The 22,339-nt window shown below is 35.7% G+C and overlaps 1 protein-coding gene across 3 annotated transcripts; it reads left to right on the forward strand.

Annotated features, from left to right (window-relative positions):
- Positions 1 to 1,294: 1,294 nt before the first annotated feature.
- On the forward strand, positions 1,295 to 14,059 carry LOC127091631 (uncharacterized). Of its 3 annotated transcripts, none has more exons than XM_051030318.1 (17): positions 1,295 to 1,674; positions 1,949 to 2,156; positions 2,314 to 2,358; positions 3,750 to 3,790; positions 3,911 to 3,992; positions 5,306 to 5,350; positions 6,091 to 6,147; positions 6,840 to 6,899; positions 6,993 to 7,120; positions 8,585 to 8,843; positions 8,936 to 9,002; positions 9,776 to 9,846; positions 9,921 to 10,010; positions 11,598 to 11,706; positions 12,389 to 12,480; positions 13,188 to 13,293; positions 13,703 to 14,059. In XM_051030318.1, the coding sequence occupies exons 2-17, from the start codon at positions 2,034 to 2,036 to the stop codon at positions 13,813 to 13,815; spliced, it is 1,488 nt and encodes a 495-aa protein (XP_050886275.1). In that variant the 5' UTR covers positions 1,295 to 1,674; positions 1,949 to 2,033; the 3' UTR covers positions 13,816 to 14,059. The 3 variants fall into 3 exon arrangements, with proteins under 3 accessions (XP_050886275.1, XP_050886277.1, XP_050886276.1); XM_051030319.1 differs by having other exon boundaries at positions 1,477 to 1,670; XM_051030320.1 differs by lacking the exons at positions 1,949 to 2,156; positions 2,314 to 2,358; positions 3,750 to 3,790 and having other exon boundaries at positions 1,465 to 1,544.
- The last annotated feature ends 8,280 nt before the right edge of the window (positions 14,060 to 22,339 follow it).

A 22,339-nucleotide genomic window follows, 5' to 3' on the forward strand; every position in this document is an offset into this window, starting at 1 on the left:
GCCTTTTATTCTGTCGAATTGCCTTTATTTTCAGTAATTTATCATCACTTTTACTTCTGCATTTACATTTCGCCAAGTCTTCATTTTCAATACTTTCTCAAAATTTAAAGCATTTACTTCGAGTCACTTATCTTTACCCTTCCCAAGTATTTTCATTATCTTTAAGAAACCTTTTACTACAAAGTTATCGTCATTTACGTTGTTCATAAAGTCATACGTTTCGTCTAGAATTATTGTCAAAACACTTTTTGTTGTCCACAAATTAGAAACAAACCTAACCATGAGTCAAGTCACCGTAATAACAGTTCTTGAGACACATGTCCTATGATTAATCTAGTCGATCCTGTGAGTTACCAAAAATATATAAATTTGGAAGACTAGCGGTTGTTTATCAGAAATCACTGGTAAACAATGCCCCACAATAATTCACCATCCAACACCAATGTGAACCCACCCAAACCCAACAACCAACCACACAACATCAACCAACCATATACACACAATAACTAAACACCCAACATCGCAACCCGTTCATGCCAACCACCCAACAACCAACCATTAAACGTCGCAACCCATTCATACCACCCACCAAAACACAAAACCAAGAATCAAACCCCGCAACCACAACCGTCTACATCCCAGATAATTCATATGGGTCACTTCATCGTAGCCCCCCACCAATGACCACCCAAACATCCCATCAACAGAACACCCAACCATTGTTTAACTATAGTACGCCCCAGGAACCATTGCTTCGTTTCCAAAACGAATCAATGACCCAATTTGGGCAACTATACCGTCCCCAATTCACCCAACCCCAACGCCCTAACTACGATGACATGGGCACCGAACTCCATTACGGAAGCGCCGTTGGCCAGAGCCCCTCCGGATATTGGGAGCAAATGATGACACATTTGTCAAATACCGCTGGAACTTCCGTCGGACCTTCCAACCAGCCATCGCTCGTTCAGGTCAGCACACGAAGACCCTAAACACCTCAAGAAAATCGTGGGAGACCTCGGAGACAAACTAACGCATCGGGATGTGGAACATGAGACATTATAATCAGACCGATCATTAGTTTATTGTGAGTCCAATGTAACCAATTATTACATCTTCAATGATTTTTTTCATTACTATTTCTTATTTATTAAATAATAAAAATTAAAAATTAAAAATTAAAAAAAATTAAAAAATAAAAAAATAAAAATAGGAGGGGTGTATGCGCCAGATGAATTGGCGCATACACCAACCAAATGCACATAGGCGCCACTAGCATTGACGTCTTTTCATGAGGTCCAATGTAGGCGCCACTAGCATTAACGCCTCCTCATGAGGAGCCCAATTCATGCGCCAATGCTATTGGTGTCTCCTCTTAATGCATTGGGGATGCGCCAATTCATCTGGCGCATCTTCTACCAAACCTGATTATTTTGATAATTTTTTGGAATAATCGGTTATTTTGGAATTAAAAAAAAAATGGTTCTTTTGAAAAAAAAAACGATTTTATTGTTAGCTTTTGAATGTCCTCACTGTGGTGAGAGGTAGACCGCTTCAGCACCACCGTGAATCCTCGCCGTCGACCGCTTTGTGTTACAGCCATTTCGAGCATATCAATTTCTAGGGTTGCTTCATTCTCTATTACGGTGTGTTATAACTCCGATTTGAGTGTAGGTATTTATTCTTCTCTCATCTCCACTCCTTTTTAACCCTAGGTTTCTTGTTTCTGAGTTGATAAACAGTACTTTTTAAAATTATTTGACATTCTTTGGTCGTTACTGGGAATAAAATTGAAAATGATATGAAACTGGAAGTAATGATAATTGGGATTAGGGATGTGAAGATATTGTTTGGACATTATCAGAGACTGATATCTGTTATTGGAATTTTAAATTATACTGAAGCTTTTTTCTGAAGTATATTTCCTCTAACTCATTACTCTCACCAGTTACTAGCTTGGTTTCCAAGTTTCATAGAGGGCACAAGTATTCTCATCAATAGAGTATTCAATTTCGTGCAAAAGCAAATAAAAAATGGAGGCGAACAACAGAGATCAAATTGTGGATGTTGGATCCGTGGTTGAAGCTGTTTCTGCTGAAGCCGGTGATGCACCTCTTTATGCCATCGAAAGCCTCTGCATGCGCTGTCATCAAAACGTATTGATCCTCTACTCGATTATGCATTGCTTCTACCTTTTTTAATTTGTTTTTGTTTTTTACTTTTTATCTTGTTCACTTTGTATTTTATTTGTATGTTCTACAACTGAAAATCAGTACTATTTAACTCTTTACCTTTTTATGTCATGTTTTTCAGGGAACTACAAGATTTTTGTTTACTTCAATTCCTAATTTCAGGAAGGTACATATCCTTATTTTTCAGTCCTTGGTCTCTTATGTTTGATTAGTGGGTTTTTGGTTACTGTTTTCTACCATTAGGTAATGGATATTGGAATTCGGTAAGACGCATTTTAAATTGAATGTCTTTTTATCCGCCCCTCCTCATGCTGATGTTTTAATTTTTCTTCTGTTGTTCTCTTTATAAATTACTTGCTTCTAGTGTAATGTCTGATTAAAACTTACCATTCAAATTGATTTTGCAATACCAATGTGCTGCAGGGACACATTAATTTTGATTGAGTTGATTTTATAAGATTGATTTTGGTTAAAGGTTAATAGTGAGATGAATGCAAATTGATTTGTTTGGATAATAGTGAGATGTGTAAATTGATTTATATTTGGATACATTGATGTGAAAAGTAAATTGAACATTAAATTCAAGGATAAAATCAAATGTAAGAGGCTAACACTATAAATTATAGCCTGAGTTTAGAATCAATTATAGAACTGCTTGAGAACACCGAAACATGTCAAAATCAATTCTGGCCTCTAGAATCAATTCTGACTCCTTTAGTAGTGAAACCAAACATGGTCGTCGAAGAGACTTCTAGAAGCACCAATAAGAGAGTAGACCAAATGAAGGATAGTATAATAGTTGAGATATAGAGGGAGACTATGATAAACTATGTGCCAAACTAATAAACAGTATTTAAAGTTGATGGTTTGTCATATGATTCATGATAGGTCATTCTCGTATTGTATCATTGGATTCATATAGTTGACTCCACCTAGTGGGCTGGTGAAAAAAGATTTTGCAGTTATCTTTTTGTTTTAATTATTTGTTATTTAGGACATGATAGAAAGGGACACATTAGAGAGGTAGTGGGAGTTGTGCATTATGTGGAAATGTTGGTAGATTCTCACCCTAGGTGTCTCGGTTTGGGCCTGTATGGATTTTTTTAAAGATGCCCAATAAAGAAAAAAACCAAATGGAAAGTAGTGTAATATAGGGAGATCAAGAAAAACTAAAAAGAAAACCATTAAGGATTTAAATTTAAATGGTTTGTTAGAAGATATAATTTATAGTATAATATTATAACGGCATTTAGTTCATTTACTTGATCCTACCTAATGTAAAAAGGCTTATGTTAATTGATATTATCAATCTACATAGTAAATCATGGATCATATCACAAATTATTATTGTGAAGAGTCTCTCATTGGATGAGATAAAACCTGAACCTGAACATAAATTTATAAGAGGCGACATTTCTCACGTTACAAAACCGGTTTTCTATGGTTGAATTGGACCCAATCCAAAATTCTAAGTGTTATTTTCATTTACTGCTTCTTTTCTCATGCTTGTAGTTTTATAGGAATAGGAATATAATCCAATGCTTTTGCTTTGTGCAGATTTTATTGTCGGCTTTTGAATGTCCTCACTGTGGTGAGAGGTAGGCTGCCCTTAAGTTATGCCCTCATCTTGTAGTGTCTACTGTCTGCATTCAATATAATTACTCTTGTTAGTTTTCCTTGAAACCTAATGTTATTTTATGTTTTTATTGACCTGCTAGGAACAATGAAGTGCAGTTTGCTGGGGAGATTCAACCACGTGGTTGTTGTTACTCGTTAGAGATTCCAGCGGGTGAACAAAAGGTTGTGTACCTTCAAATTTAACTCCCCCTGATTATTTATATGAATTGAAGCAAACATACATAGTCAGTGGATGAATTAAAAAACTCGGTTTAATAGTTGAGGTAGATACTAGACTTAATTGGGTGGAGGGTGCCCTAGTGACTTCCTAGCATCCCGGCACGGTTTTATTATCAGCCAGGTGCTGCTGTATATGAGATGCTGTGCCGGAAATCAATGGCCAGACCTAATACAGGACTGATTTTTCATGCATAATCACTAGATGAATTAAAAAACATGGCTTATTAATTGAGGTAGATACAAGACTAATTTGGGTGGAGGTGCCCCAATATCCAAGCATGGTTTTAGTTATGTTTTTTAATCTGGGAAAAGATAGTTAACTGCCAGACCAACATGAATTCTTCAATAATAATGCACATAACATGTATCTAAATATAACATATAACATTAATTGTATATTATACCTATTTTTTTTTTTTTTTAAATTATCAAAATTTTCTGTCCTAAGGTGGCAACGCCCATTCTTACTTCCCCTCTATCCTCACTGCCAGTGACGTATGGTGGTCTAACACCTTAGGTTAATTTTTATAATTGGCAACACTGCACATTTTGTGTGCATTCATTGATGAACTGAGCAGTGATGTTAACTGGTGGCCATGGTGTCAGTTTTTTCTACAACTGCCATAACAAATTGTGAAGGGACGGGCGTCATGGCGGCATCATAGGTTGCAATGGCATGTTTATATGGCAGACTTTTGGCCTCCGCCCATGACAGCACTGAAACCAAGTATGAGAATAATCTCATTGGTGGAAAGAATGTATCCATTCTTTTTCTCCTCTTTCTCTTACAGCTTTTGGTTTTGGAATGGAAATAGCTAACACAAATTATAAATGTAATTTGAAATCTAGGAGGCATTTTGGGATACAAAATAATAGACACTTTTGTCTTAGATTAGATGGAAATATGGAAGTTAATGGGACATGGTGAAACACTGAGATATACTGTGCACAAATTAGGAAAAGGCTGGGAGACTAAATTCTACATATTAACATCTACATTGATGGTATAACAGGAAATAGGGCCTCATGGATTATTGCCGTGAGCTTATATAAGATGTGAACAAATTAGGAAAAGTCTGGGAATCAATATTCTACATATTAACATATGCATAGATGGTATAACCGGAAATAGTGCCTCCTGAATTGTTGATGTGTGCTTGTATAAGATCCCTGTTTCTTATTTTAGTTTGTGAGTGCTTTTTGCTAACTAGTTGGCTAATATGTGAATGCCTTATTAACAAATTTAATGAATGCAGATGTTCAATCGACAAGTGGTAAAGTCAGAATCTGCTACCATTAAGGTGCACAGATTGTTATTTAATTTTTTTTCTACATTTATTTAGCCTATGAAAATCCTTTCTATAATTGACACGGTGGTTCTTGTCTCCTTTGAGACCTAGACACATGCCATTAGTTGAAATGAGACATAACATGCATTGATGAATGTATTTGACCTTTAATAGTGTGATAAGACCTGATTGTTCTCATTCTTGATGACAATGTTATGTGCAAGCATGCTATTGGTCCTACAGAACCTTCTTTTGGTATTGATTAAACCTCAATTTTGCTTTGTCAGTCTTCTGTTCTCTTTATTTTTAAAATTTTCTGCTGATTTTTTTCTGTGTTTCTTGTTATTTATTTATTTATTTATTTATTTATTGAGGGGTTCAAACATTTTGTTGATACTTTATTTTACATCTATCTCACCTTCTATATTATTTCTGCTGTCACCTTTTCTTTATTCAAGTCCGGCATTATGTTCGTACTGAGATTTTATTTATGTTTTTTCTTGAATGCTAAACTATGTATTGTCACTGACAAGATTGCCTAAAGTTTCATTAGCTGATTGCATGATATTTGCATATGCAACTTTTTAATCATGCATGAACGTGAAGCCATGTTTCTGAGTTTATAAGATTCGTCTCTATTGATTCCCTGCGAGTTTGAAAATATGACTAATATATATATGATTCTATTATTGAAAATGTGTAAGTACAATGTATTTATTTTAAAGGCACCTTGCTTATGTGTCTGACTGCAGATACCCGAACTTGAATTTGAGATTCCACCAGAGGCACAGCGTGGTAGTCTGTCAATGGTATATCTGTTACATATTTCTATTTATATCTTTACCCTCTCCTGGCATTGATGAGTCTGCTATTTCTCCTTTTATGTTAGCTTCTGTCATTTATGTCTCAGTGACCATCCTAACACTTGCCTTCATTTTGCCTTGCATGGGCTGAAGTTACTCAGCTTGTGCAAAATTATGTAGTGAATAAACATGTCACACATGTCCTTTTTATTTGATCAAAACCATAATTGAAGTAAAAAGAGTTAATTTGATACGGTACTATTAGTAAGAATATTTTGCATATCCATCCAATAACATTTCACCACGTAGATAATGTGAAGATATTTTAGGAATTAATATAACAAAGTGATGTTTGATGCTTGTGTAATTTTTTTACACCTAGTATTATATGAATTAAATCCAATGAGATAAGCATGTTATTTAATATTCTTTAATTTTTTTGTTAGTGTGAAGAGAATAGTTTTGGGTATATGTCTGAAGGTGTAGTTTTGACTCAATCATATCATAACTTTGTTTTCCATTTATCACTCACTATTTGGTGGCAAGGATAATGTCCATAAATTTATATTAGAAATGTCAATTGCAAGCGTCAAGAGTTTTTACACTCCCAAAATTGACAAAGAGTCAGGTTATGTTCTATACTAATTGAAAATTTGTTGTCATATGATTTGCCAATATTATTTCTGGTTTAATTATAGGTTGAAGGGATATTAATGCGAGCTGCTGATGAACTTCAGGCCCTTCAAGAGGAACGCAGAGTATAATTTGTTTCTACCCCTAGCCTATATTATTGTTTGATATAAGTTTCTCTTTTAATTTAATAATTTACTGTTATGTTCTTTACCTTCTAGAAAGTTGCTCCAGAGACAGCTGATGCAATAGATCAGTTCCTGGTGAAGTTGCGAGCCTGTGCCACAGCAGAATCTTCTTTCACGTTTATTATTGATGATCCTGCTGGAAACAGTTACATCGAAAATCCGTAAGTGGCCATCTGTTGAAAGTTTTTTTTCTTCGGAGAGGGAGTGATTGAAGCAGTTTTCTTTGAGAAGGAAATATTTCAGTAGGGTTTAAGATATAACCTCTTATAGTTAAGGTAAATAACAACAAAAAATTCAAGAACTCTTCATCCTATTAGAGCTCTTTCATTGTTCATCCATTTTAGTTACCGTTAGCTGACCACCACAAAAGGAGCTTAGAGAGCCTCAACTATGTAACAGACTAGAAACTGTTCTTGAACAACCTAACCTGATTTTCCTCACAGACCTTCAACGGCGAATAATAGAAACCATCATAGCTCTTCACCAAGGTCCTTCACGAAATAGTTTGGGACTAAGTTGACATTAGAGAAACTGGTCCAAACTATAGACTGGAGAAACTGAATATTAACCAAAAGCTCTAAAAAGCTCACCCCATAACTGTCATGCATATGGGAAGTCAAGAAACAAGTGCATGCTAGTCGCAGACTATGATTACATAAAGTCATTTGGTCATTAGGAGACTAAAGAGAATATTCTAGCATGCCTTCAACAGTTCAATGCTAGAAGTATGAAGGCCAAGAAAAGCCTCTACCTTGCAAAATAATATCCTAATTGATAAGATGATTTCTCAAGATAACCCAATTCACGACCAAAGAAAGTCTCATGATTTTCTATGCGTTTTACTAGACAATTTAGAGAACTATGAAAGGAGACGACATTCTATGAAGGATATTTTACATTGGAGTAATATATCCTTCTAAAGAAAAGAAAGCATAGTTTCACATCGGATCTTGAAAATATTAAGAAACCTATGTAGCATGAACACCTCTAAGAGTAGGCTTGTCGCGGTGTCTGACACTTGTATGAAACCCGTACGACACATGTCGGAGAAGTCAAACAAGTGTCCCAAAAAATTAGTTTTTTTTCCTTTGCTTCGACACTTTCGGAAACGAAGTCCGACACCCGAATGACACTCATACAACAGATGTCGAACATTCATACAAGTGTTTCAAAAAATTGTTTTTTTCTTTGCTTAACACACCTTATACATTTTTTTGGACAATTCTCACACGTCTAAATTAAATATGTATTGAAGCAGTGTTATCAATGAAGGACCAAAGACGTTTGTTTTATTAAGAATATTTTTAATTTTTTTAATAATAGATGGATATATGAAGGTCAAATACTATCATATATGTAGTGGTGCTGGTGTCCTATATTTTTGAAATTATCGGCGTCGGAGTGTCTTGTTGTGTCCTGGTGCCCGTGCTTCATAGTAAGAAACTTAATTGTTTCAAAGTTATGCTCTTTAAGTGAGTTTCAGTAGGGCTTAATCAGTTTAGACAGAAGTCCGTGTCTGCTGGTGAATCAGTATGTCACATGTATTTAGTTGGGACTTGTTAATATTAGTCAAACCTTGCAATTGCTTCTATTATATTTAAATGGATTAAATATTATGTGAATAGGTTTGCACCATCATCTGATCCATCACTCACTATCAAGTTTTATGACCGAACACCTGAGCAACAAGCATTGTTGGGATATTCTACACAGAATGAAGGAACTCGTGATGAAGTGCTGGAAAGTGGAGAAGCAGCGGCTTCTGGGAGAACGAGGAGGCAACCCCATGGGTCAGTTGGGGCAGCAGCTGGTCAACGAGCTATTGCACAAAGTAATAGTGCAGAAATCGCAGATGCCTTATTTCGATATAGTGCACCAGAAGAGGTATATTATGCTGAAATGTACTGTACTACTAGAGGTTGATCTTTTCTTGTTGTTCGACTATTCGGTTTCATATTGCTTATTGCTCTTGACAGGTGATGACTTTCCCGTCAACTTGTGGAACTTGTACCGCTAAGTGTGAAACTCGAATGTTTGTCACTAGTATCCTTTACCATGTTTCATACTGCCATTTGGATACTCCTCACCTGCATTTTTTACATATATATTGAAGTTTTTTTTTTGTATGTTTTAGGCTTTTAGCAGCAATGACAATTAAATTTCAAATGATTGGCTTAAGGGTTCATATTCTGTATATGCAAGATTACGAGGTTTGATGAGGGAAAACTATAATCATATAATACTAACTTTGTTTAAAGTACAATTAGCTTATTTACTCTTTTAATCCCTTTCTTGGTATTAACCTCTTTTCTGAATCATATAATCCCTTTCTTGATATTAACATCTTATAATCATATAATCATAGAATCGACTTGTAGTGTGATTTTGTTTTTATCAAGACTTGTATTGTATAGCATGATTGCTGAGAAGGCAAAAGTTGTATAAATTAGCTTCCTTTGGGATTTGGTCCTCTTCAAACTGAGGGGTGTGATTTGGAAGGTAAAGGGTAAAACTGAAACCATTAACTGAATTCAACAATTAAGATTGTGATAAAATATACGCACATGTATAATAAATAAGGAGTTGTTTAAACAAACTCCACTGATTTCTAATTAATTGTTATAATTAACACCTCATCTAGACTCTTAAGTGCACCCCTCACCTTGTAGGAGCCAAACCTTTCCTTTGTCAACAATTCTTCACTTAACGATTCTGCAATCTAATGCCAATTCTGCATTATAGTATTAGCAGAGCCAGCATGAACTGTGTGTTTCACTAATTCTTTATTACACTTTTTTGAGCTTAACAATAAACAGATATTCCATATTTTCAAGAAGTAATTGTTATGGCATCTACATGTGATGCTTGCGGTTACCGCAACTCTGAGGTATTTGTTGTTTTCTGCACGTAGTTCTCTCATCTGAGAGCCGGGACTTGTATAATTGTTGCTCTTTCTTTCAGTTAAAACCAGGTGGACGAATTCCTGAAAAAGGAAAAAAAATTACTCTTTATGTGAAAAATATTAAGGACCTGAGCCGGGATGTGATTAAGGTTTGTTTTCTTTTATATCTTTTATATCCAAAACTTGACAATTCTCAAGTTCTCAACCCATGCAGTCTGTCTGTAGTTTATATACACTAGAGGAAAGACGGGCACTATCATGCTCTTCTATCCACTTTTTCTATTTGTATAATATATTTTTTAATCTAATTTGTTTATTTTAGTGAACATCTGTATGTTTTTTTATTTAATAGTTGATTCTCTGCATTTAATCATTCAGTGGACCCGTGTCATTATTTTTTCAAACATGTAATAGTTACTCCAGTTTAGGAACAGTAATAGAGTAGTACTTTATAGTGGAGAAGCTATGTTGGCTATGGCAATATTTTATCATTTCGTTGGAACCTAGAAAAGTTCATGCAGACTCTTTCTAAATGCCACTTTGAAATTGTAAATTTGGTTCTATAATTTTGTTTCTACACTAGGGTAAAACTATACCATTTTTTTACAATCAACTTAACAATTTGTTGTGGTTATCATTGTCTGAAGTGTTCATTTCATCGTAGTGCTTTGTGCTACATTGTTGTCATTAGGGTGAAGTTATAGAGTTTAACATAAGAAAGGACAGAAGAATAATAAAGATTTCTGATTATGATTATGGCATGCTAGTTATGACAAAAGGTTAATGCCCAATCCTTAGGGAAACCCTGAACTTCCAATTTTTATCAAATAGGGAAACATATTCTGATAACAACTAAGAAATATGAAAGTTAATCTTAAGAGATCGTATAGGATACTCTAATATATTATCATGATATATAAGACATTTTTTCACAGAAAGCAACACTTCTTACCAAACTAAATCTTACAATACTCTATAAAAAAAGTATGATCAAACACAATCTGACTGTTGGGATTGTTGCGAGGTCTTAGTTCTGATGGTGGTGGCCTTGTCAGAACAGTTGTCAGAAATTTTTCCAATGACCTCGGACTATGGCGTTAGAGGCTGGGGAAGTGTTTGAATATTGGAATAGATGACACGGCGGAGAGAGGAACTAGAGATGATGCAGTAGTGCTCATATTTGGAAGGATTCACCCTGAATAGAGACATAGAAATCAAACTGACAAAGAAGGAACCATTGGAATTTTTGTACATATGACAAAAGAAGTATATGGAGATGATGACACTGTTGTAAACGAATTTAGACTTCAGTAAATTCTACAAAGGAGAAAGAATAGAGATTTTTAGTTATGATTATGGTTCTATAATTATCATACAAAAGACTGAGTACTAACTCTTATTCATGCTAATACTTGACTGAGTTCCAATCTTGCAGGGAAAGAAATCATGATAATAATAAAGAAGTATGAAAACAATTCTAAGAGATAATACGGGATCAAGATATTATAAAATATTAATCATACCTTATCATCTAACGGCTTTGTTTTCAGTGAAATACTAAATTTTTTTGATAACACTCAGGTCTTTATGGTGAAGTCAAACCTTTAAAAATGTTGTGATGGTGTGTTTATTCTCTCAGCATTTGGTTTTTTTCCCTCCTTACTTACAACTTTGGTTTATATCTCTCCTTACATGTTATGCGGTATATGTTGACTGAATTAATTTGGTCTGACTAGTCTGATACTGCAAGTGTACAAGTCCCTGAACTTGACTTGGAGCTGGCAAGCGGCACCATGGGAGGACTTGTTACAACTGTTGAAGGTTTAATTACACAAATCAGTGAGAGTAAGCATGCTACCTCTTTGCCTCTCTACATCTAGATGATGTCTCCTATGTGACAAATTTAAGAATAATATGTGGAATTGTAAACGGAAGGATAAATAGTAGTGCCAATGATACAAACTTGAGAAATATAGGGTGTTCAAGTCCTGCATCGGGTAGTATGAAATGCTCAGTGAAGTATTAAGTGACTTTTCAAGTTTTATCTCTCAAAATATCATGTTTAATGACACTAGAGGTCCTCAAAATATTTGGGGGTTTTCTAGATAGATCCATGAATTAAAAATAATAAGTTCAGAGATCAGTTTGAAATTTTTTTAATAGTTTAAGGACCTCTAGAGTAATTAGACTTAAAAATGATTTCTTTTAATCCAACAGCCTACAACTAATATGTTGGAAAAGCCTTTTGAAAAGGCGGTGCTACTAACTAAGTTCCTGTCATGGCAGGCCAAAAGACGGACCTATTTTGGATCTATTGTGGATAGTTGTATTTTGAGTTTGCAAATTGCAAGTGTTTGGAACTGGGAGAAGCCTTGTAAAACAGTCTTTATAAAGATGAATTTTAATTGTTCTGTCATTCACAATCACATGTTCATTTTTTTCCTGATTCTTTTGTGATTTATTTTAATATAATCCATATATCTTCGCTTGAACGTTAGGATATTATTGATTTGATTTGCATGTACAGGCCTTAAAAATGTCCATGGGTTTAGTCTTGGAGATAGTCTTGATGAACATAAAAGAAGCAAGTGGCTAGACTTTCAAGCAAGGCTAAACAAGGTAGGACATAATAACTATATGAGAGTCAGCCTAAATCTTTCTTGTATGTATCTCTACTTTTGTCTCTCTTCCCCTTCTCTATAGTAGAATACCTAGTCATACTATCAAATATCTTCCTCTATGTTGTCAATAGCGCTCTATAGTGGAATACCTTAGCGGTAGTAGGGTTCAGCGCGATGCTTTTGCCCGGAAGCCGCTGTCAGCACTAGTGGTTGTAGTGGCCACTTTTTGCGGCCCCAAACTGCTATCAGAGCCGCTATTGTGTCCGTTATTTGATTTTCTGGAATAAATTCCTCATATTTTGTTTCTTAAACTGTTTTGTCATTTTTTAAGGGTATAGTTTTCAATCCAAAGCCTTTGAAGAGTAATGTTATGTTCTTGCTTACATACAATATTAATCGTTTTGTTCTTTTTCCTACTTCTAGTTCTGTTTTATTCTTCTTTTGTGCTGAAGTTTTATTACTCTATACTTTAGGTTCTTTATCTACTAAGTATGTTGATCTCTTTAATTGTGTAATATTCTATTTTTGAGTATTTATGATTAATTTTAAAATTAACTTTTAGTCTTTGCAATAAATAACGGCTATCCCGCTATACCGCCATAGTGTTTTAGGGAGTTGATGCTATGCAATGCCATCTGAAATGAAAAACTTAGATCTTCGTGTCATTGAAAGCTTTATGACTTGGCATCTTTTCTATATATGCAGCTTCTTAGCTTGGAAGAAGCTTGGACTCTAATTCTTGATGATGCATTGGCTAATTCTTTTGTAGCACCCGCAACAGATGATCTAAAAGATGACCATCAACTAACATGTAAGTTTTTTCTAGTAAAAGATTAAGGTAATATTAGATGCAGTTGCCATTTTCCAAGTTTATATTGAAATTGTGAATTTTTGTTTTGATGGTTTCAACCTTTTATTGATCACATACCTGAGGATCAAATCATTCCTGGTGCCGTCATTATTAGTAAAACAATATTTTTTTCGCCGCGGTAAAAGAAATTGTCATATTTTGATTCAATCTAATTAATTAGAAGTTAGATGGGAAACCAGTGTACTGCCATGGAAAGAAACACATTTTTACGGCATGTTAACGATTAATATTTGCAATTGTAATTCTGAATAGTTTAGTATTATCATGTTATCTACACCTGATTGCATAGATCTTCTTCTTAATATATTCATGTTATTATTGACATGTTATTGGCATTGTATCTATCCAGTTGAAGAGTATGAGAGGTCATGGGAACAAAATGAAGAACTAGGTCTGAATGATATTGACACCTCTTCTGCGGATGCTGCATACGAATCAACAAACACTACTAAGATTGAGTGAACATCTTCTGAACTCAAGGAGGGAAAAACATATCTGAAGGAAGAATTGTTGTGCCTTTAGTAGCTAGGGAACATAGTGAGAAAGGAAATGCTTGCTGTCTTGTTTAATGACTTGTTTTAGATAATTGCTACGATAACGTTACCATTGATTTTTGTTTTTCTTTCTTTTCTATGGTAGCATATTGTATGATAATATATTGATAACTATTGCATCCTTTAAATAATATTTTGAGGAAATTTTGTCACCCGTTCTGAAATAGTTATTATGTCTTAAAAATATAATTTCTTTTGACTTAGCGAGTTCCTTGGTTACTTCTGGTTTTTGCTATACTTGATGCCTGTTTATCTAGCTTCCCTCTTAATCTATGCTTCTATCCGTTTTCTAGAGTTTGGTAGACTCGCTTTTTTTTGGTTTGTTTTGAAAGCCAATTCTAGCTATTGATTATAGCTTTGAGTAGAATCAATTCTAGAGGTAGAATCAATTACTTATACTTAAGAAAAATCAAACACCTCAAAATTTGTCCAGAATCAATTCTAGATATCTATAATTGTTTTTGTCACTTTCAAAGGTCAAACCAAACATGCTATGAGTGAATATTTGGATTTGAATTTATGGTTTTTTCTTAAGACAAAATAATATATTAATAATAAAGGAAAATAACCCTAACAAAGAAGAAAAGAAAAACAGCAATCGACACGATATGTATCAAACGCCACTAAGGTAAAAGAAGGTAAAAGAAAGAAAGATCGAAATGTTGATATGTTATTGATTAATCTAAGGGATAGGTTCTGAAGTCATTTTGTGAATGTGTAAAAGTTGTCAATTGATCTATCTAAAAATTATTTCTAAACAAAAAAAACTTTCTCTCCTCCGGTTCTTTTGCGTCTATTAAGAATCAGAAAACACAATTCCATTTCGGTCCTTCTAGATGATCCAGACTATGACATGTCAAACCATAGAAATTTCTATAGACTTCGTCATGTAACCTAAAGAAAGGAAACTCTGAAAAAGAAGACCAGAATCGTTAAGAAGAACTATCTACCACTCTGACCAACTGAAAATCCTATATCAGACCGTGCTAACTAAGTCGCAAGTGACAAACAAGTGAGAAATCAACTCGACGGAAACATCACATATAGGACACGTAAGACTAGGGACAACAACCACTTTCCTCTTGAATAAATTTTCTCTAGAGGTGAACCTATCGAAGAGAAGTTGCTAAAAAAATCACCTTAGAAGACGCTCAACTACCTCAAATGTGGGGTACATATTTCACGTGTAGGAGGATAGAATAGAAGAAGGCAAAAGAGAGTGATAAACAAAGGACACTAAGAAAGACCCATCCCTAATATCCCGAATATCCTGTGGGGTCACATATTTCACCCGAATATTTCACGTGTCCAATGAAAAAATATGTCCCGAATATCCTGTTGAGATATTAAATATAGTCCAAGTTGAGTTGTGTGTCCCAAGCCCAAAGCTAATTAGTGTTTAGAGTATGTTACTTAGTTTGTTATTTTACTTAGTAGTCAAGTCACTTAGGTGTAAATAAATAGACACTTTGTAATTCATTTTTATTATCATTCAATTCAATAATACAATCCTTATTTTCTTATTCTCTCTCTTTCTCTTCTCACTAAAAGTGCCTCAAACAATAACAAATGGTATCATGAGACTTTGGTTCGAATAAAGGAACCACTTACTTGTATCAAAATGCTCAGGAAGAGGTGCCCGTTGAAATCGAAATGCCCAAAAAGAAGTGTCAACGGCGATACAAGTGTATGTGGACAAAAGATAAATGTAAAAGAGTTTCCACTTAAGGGGGAGCATTGTGGACCCACACTTGAGGGGGAGTGTTAAGAATAATAAGTCAAGTGTGAGCTGAAGTCCCATATTGGTTATAAATATGGAGACTTGAGCATTTATAAGTGGGAGAACCGACACACCTATCACCTTAACATTTTGGGTGAATATGTGGTGCCTTTGTCACTTGTGTATTGCTCTTAACCCAATGTTGATGCTCTTTAGGGAAAAACTCCCCCAACAAATGTCGAAGTTTTTCACTAGGGAGCATTGAACATTGTGGAACTTCTTCTCTTAGAGCAACATCTTTGTGAGAGACACACCACATATTCACCCAAAATCTTAAGGTGTTAGGTGGATATGTGGTGTCTCTCTCACTTGTGTGTTGCTCTTGTCCCAATGTTGATGCTCCTCCTCATGACCTAACATATCCGAGAAGATTCTACAACAACATGTTCCTCATGAAGGAAGAAAAACCTCCTCACCTAAAGTCCCAAATAATGGTCTCATCTACCCACCTACCAACCTCTTCCACACTTTCCCTAGGATAATCAGAGATCGTAAACAACCTATGAAATCTAAGTTTGGGGGGTATATTCCTAACCCAAGGGTCATACTAAATAGACATATGAAACCTTGATCCGAACTTCCTAGTGATGCAATCCATAACCAGTCAGAAGGGCCTTCCTACTTAGAACTAAGAAGGGAAGCTTCTTTCCACCAGGGTGAAGAGTTTTGGAATCCAGAATTATTACCACCTCTTCGAGAAGAGACAATAGAGGCATCATAACATGCAAGGAAGATATATCTCCAAAGACTAAAGGCACCCAAGATAAGACGCCATCTCCACTCAACCAAAATAACTAAGCTGACTAGACGTAAATCACTAACCCCAAGCTACCTTTACTCTTAGGCTTACACACGTCGACCAAACTAACCCAAGAGATTTTAGAATTAGCCTTTGCGCCTCCCCACAGAAACCCTCATTGAATCTGAACTATTTTTCTCCAAACCTTAACCGACATCTTTAGAAAAGACAAATAGAAAATAGGGATAACATTAAGCACATAATTGAGCAAAACCACATTCCCCCATGCTAACATACCTCTGATTCCAAGAATTGAACCACTTAGATAACATATTAATAAGGGGTTCCAAGACACTTCTCGGTTGGGAATAACTCCAACATGTAGCCTCATATATTTAAAAGGAAGGCTCTCAATTTTATAGTGGAGAAAGTCACCAACAAATAAAAAAACGAATCCACATTGACCCCTATCAGACTACGTTTAATTTTTACCCAAAAGCTAGAAGCAACCTTAAAACCCATAAGAATAACATCTATAGTCTAAAAGCTGTCAACATATATATCCTTTAAGATAAGAGTGTCATCGACATACAAAATATGAACAACCACCAAATATGAGGTTCCTATCCTAAAACCAGAAAGAAAGCATAACTCTAGTGCCCTACTAACCAGACCACTTAAAACCCTGCCACAAGCAAGAACAAAAAAAAGGAGCAATGAGATTCCATTGTTTCCGACCCCTTTGAATGTTACTCTCTTGAGTTGGATAACCATTGACCAAAACTGCGTGATTCCCCCCAAAAAAACATAGACTCTAATCCAAGACCTCCACTTATCATTAAATCCAAGTCTAACTAGTATATTATCCAGAAAAATCCCAACTCATAGAGTCATAAGCTTGCTCAAAATCCATTTTAAAAATGAGACAAGGCTTCATAGATTTCTTATCCAGGTTAATCACATCATTCACATTCACCACACTATCCACCAACATTCTATCTTTAAGATCGATTTGGGGAACAAGCTTTTCCATGACTTTCCCAAGTGTAGTAGCTAACACTTTAGTAGCTAACACTTTAGGCACCAACTTGTATAAAGAACCAACAAGTGAAATGGGCCTAAAATCACTCTACTGAACATGATATTTAACTCTAGGAATATGGTGACAAAGTAATAAGCAATGAAACACGACGATAAAGCAAACTGACAAAATTGATTAAACATAACTCCAACATCTTCCCTAAACAAATTCCAAAACCTTCTTAAAAAGTAGAAAGTGAAACCATCCATGCTATGGATTGGATGAGCATAATTTTAATAAGATGGGTGGAAAAGTGATTGTAATAGAACACATGAAATATGGTTCCAATATTAAAAATTAAATTATTACAAACAAAAATGACATAAAAGATTAACTTTGGTAGGGGTACATGTTGGTGAAGGAATGATGGTGTTCAAATGATCAATGAAGGCTTAAGGTTGAGTATGAGTTTGTTGAATGAGTGCAATAATGGTTTTTTGTTAGCATTGAAGTCGTGGGTGATGTTATCAGAAGAGGTACCCTTAAGTTGCTCATTGTGAATATTTTCATTATTGGATTCAAGTTCATAAGCTTGAGATAATTTTATACATTTGATATATGAGGGAAGCCCATGTTTCTTTAAATAAACTTCAATTGTGTGTCCGAGATTCTGACGATAGGTATAATTTTTTATTCACCGGCCACGACCTGTGCAAAAGGATCTTGAACCCAATTCATGAGAATGATTTGTGTTTAAGGGTATAAAGACTTGAGTGATGAGTTTGTCTTCGTCAATTTGAGGAGGGCGTTGATGTTCTTATTGTATATTCATTTAAAAAACAAGGTTGATATGAGGAAGTGGTTGTGTGTGCATTATTTGTGAGCGAACTAGAGCATACTTCTCATTCAATCCTTTAAAAAATGAATAATATAGTCGCTATCACAATATTCTTTAATGGTGGGTAGGAGAAGACACAATGTTTTAATAGTAAACATGCAAGTGGGTATGGGACAAAAATTGTCAAGTTCTTACCACGTCTTCTTAAGCATGGTGAAAAACTGAGTGGCAATTTGATCCCCTTGATTTAGAGCAGAGATCTCTTAGAGTTCAAAGTTACAAAATATATCGCCTTGATGATATCGTTCAACGAGTTCTTGCAAAATTTCTTAAGTGGAATCCATCCAAAGTACATTTTCAGCGATTTATGTGTTGATGGAATTAGTAATGCAAGCCGTAACCATCATATTGCACTAATCCCAAGCCATGTAAGTGAGACTGGGGCGATGGGGGAAAATTAGGGTTTCGCCAATGAACCATAAGTTATTTTTTTATCTAAGGTAAACCTTAACCGATATGGACAAGGAATCATAATTTGTATTTTTGAGGGGTGGAGAAAAAAAGGTGTGACTGGGCTTGTCAGAGGGGTGCATGAAAAACGGATCGAGCATATCAGCTTGATAGCTTTGATTGGGATTCATTGGGTTGAGGAACGACATTGTTGGTGGTTGTTTCTGGTATATTAGATGATAGTTGTGGAGATGATGGTTAGGTGGTAAGATCGTTGTCAATGATATTGTTAACGGTAGCCATCGTTGCAGAAGAAATAAAATGAAGGTTGTGAGTTTTACGAAGAAGGTGAGAGAGTGAAGAGAGAGAAAGAAAATGAAAGAATTCTGAAAAACATACGAGGTAATCTCAATAATGGCTTATATGATAAAGTGAGAATCTCGATGTCTAATAGAAAGACGATAAATGACAAATAAGGATGAAAGAAAATTAGAGAAATAAGATGCTCTTGATACCATGTTAATTTGTGGCCAATGAAACCACTTTTTTCATGATATAAACGCAGACAAAAGAAAAAGATAAATTTAGAATCAATGGAAAATAAATTGAATTAATAAAAAGGGGTCTCTCAATGTAGCTATACATGGTAGTTTACAAATTAAAGAAAAATACTCTAATAGTTTCCTACCTAATTCAAGATAAAATAAAATAATTCTATTTTAATTTAGAGTTTAACACATTCTTTCGTCTTTATTGCCAATATCAAGACATCTGCCAATCGTCAAACTATAGGAAGGTATTACACAATTAATTGACTTAAGTAGGAGACTATACAATTTAGTTAGAAAGTTAGTTTATAGTTAAATAATTGTCAATCGTTTACCAACTTTGATAACTCTAAGTTCTCATTTTATCTTGTATATAAACCTTGTCAATTATACAATTTAGTTACAAATGAATGTGTGTTGGCAAAAATGAAAAAAATAGGTACAGATAAGTGAGGGTCTGCATAGAGAACAGAAAAAGGAAGCATGTACATATAATCTAAGATCTCCTTACAAGTAACCACCATTGTGTAACATGAAGTAATCAGAGATATTCTAAAAGAAATTATAAAATAATTCTACAAATAGAGAAAACATATGCACGTATAAACAAAGGATAATGAATTGTCAAATTTTATTTAGAAATTTGGGTCCCAAAAGGAACGTGCATTTTGAGAGTTACTTGCTAGTATTTTTATGAAACATGTTGTCGCATTACGCGAAAAACCGGCGGGAAAAAGAAACAGAGCCGCCACTGTGCGTTATTTATCCCAAAGGCGGGAAAGGAAACGCTCGAAGTAAACCTGGAAAGGAATGGTCTCACGACCAGAGATTGATAGGATCGGGAGTCGGTTATGCGAAGGGAAGGTATTAGCACCCCTACGCATCCGTCGTACTCGACGGGATCCACGCTCAGAAAGAATAGAAGAAAGGTTGCTAAATAACTGCTCAAAACTGCACAAAACTAGAGTAAAACACAGATGAAAGACGAAAGAAGCGGACTCGGCAGGATGTCGCATCCTGGGCCTACGTAGTTTGTCAGACACAAACATCAGAGTCGACGTAGTTCGGGGAAAGGGGAAACGTGCTCGCTAGGATGTCGCATCCTATGCATACGTATCTTCTCTAACCAGAGTAAGAATCAGAGCACTCGTAGCTCGGCTAACGCACGCCGAAACAAAACACTGAAACGGGACGCTGAGACGTCAAACGAAACACACAACTGGAAATAGACTGCCAATGGCTAGGCTTACGTCCGACTCCGAACAAAGAAACGCAAACAGGAAACCGAATGCCAATCGCTGGGCTTACATCAGACTCCAAACAAATAAACGCAAACAGGAAATCGAATGCCAATCGCTGGGCTTACATCAGACTCCAAGCACACACGCAAGAAGAAGGAGGGTCTCCATTGCAACTAGGGCAAGAGAAAAGGGAGGTCTCAATCGCAACGGGGGCGAGAGAAAAGGATCAAAGTTAGTTGTTAGTCAAACTCGACAAGACATCGCATCTCGTGCCTATGTATCTCATTTGGACATGTGAATCAGAGTTGCCGTAGTTCGGCTAAACTATTTCTATTTGTTTTGTGTTTTTTAAGATGAACAACGTCACTACGCAATCTACCGGATGCTCGACCTTTGGAGACTTACTCACCTGTAGTAGAAGGAGTTAACGTGTTCTTAAGAGGGGATAATGTTTGTTTGTGTTTTAGGAAAGCTCACGCAAGAAAGGAAGTCCTAGACGAAGGAACCGTGCTACCTTAATTGACATGCAAACGAGACTATGCGAAGTCTAGCAATCCTATGGGGATACAATCACACCACACAAACACATACAGCATGAAGTAAACACACCAACAAGGGGCTCAAACATCAAGGTTGGGCTTTAGTCAAGGGGTCATATCAACCTCGACAAACAAGTCGGCTGGAAGGGTATCTGAGGCTCTTAACCACTGACATTGACCGTCAGGGTGAGCAGATGAAAGGGTAATGAGGATTCATCCTCATAGCTCTTAACCCGGGCCTGGGTGAGCTTCAATCAATGAAGGTGTGGGAGTCCAGAATGCGGGACTCTACTCCACTTGACTGACTCTATATACAATGATCTTGGGTGTTTATTCAAAATGCATCAGCACGTAGTGCGAGCAAGATGAATGACTGAACTGAATAGCAGGGGATGGATTGCACATCCCTTCTATCTGCCAATGCCTCTTCACTTAGGAGGTCTTTGAAGTACATGGTACAAACATAAACAACCACAAACATTGCCTCTTAAGGAGGGCTTCAGACAGGTGCCTGCTAAAAGAAAATGACAGGTCTTCCAGACTACATGGAGAGTAAGAAGTTACCTAGGTGGTATGCCAACCACAAGCAAAGCAACTCAAGCAATGAGTTAAAGCGGCTAAAGTACCTGTAAGAAAAGCTAAACAATCAGTACTATGTTCAGACAAACAATCAACAGTTAACAACAGTGGTTTCCAATATACACAACAAGCAAGCTTTATGTGCAAGCATTCAAATTATTTCATCATCTCAAACGACCTACAAACAGCAAGGGTTAGTGGACAAAGTAAAGGCATCTCAAATCATGAGATCAACATCATCCCTTAGGACTATAAGCTTGAACTTGAAATGCAAAACTCAAAAGATGAGTACAAAACCCCTAGGGCAAAGCCTAGGGTCAAAGGTGGAGAAAAAATTCAAAACAGAAGCTAATACTCAACATGAAGCAACTTTAAACAAGTAAGAACATGTCCTAAAAAGGACCAAGTCAAAAGCATTAAGCAAAGTCATCATTCAACCAAGAGAAGGCAAGGCAAGCAAAAGGTGCATACAATTGGTCAACAAGAATCAAAATTCCATATTAAAACAGAAATGACTCAAACAATCATGGAAATTTTTATGAGCATACAATGTGTCAAACACAATCATCATGCCAAAAATTATAAACAGAAGAGCTCAATTGGCAAGGAAATGAAAATGGAGAAGATCCACATCAAATTGTGTGACACACATTGTCACACCATACAAACACATGCATAAAACAGAGATGGAAAATGC

This window comes from Lathyrus oleraceus, chromosome 6 (assembly GCF_024323335.1).
Source record: "Lathyrus oleraceus cultivar Zhongwan6 chromosome 6, CAAS_Psat_ZW6_1.0, whole genome shotgun sequence".
In the NCBI taxonomy this organism is placed as follows: Eukaryota; Viridiplantae; Streptophyta; class Magnoliopsida; order Fabales; family Fabaceae; genus Lathyrus; species Lathyrus oleraceus.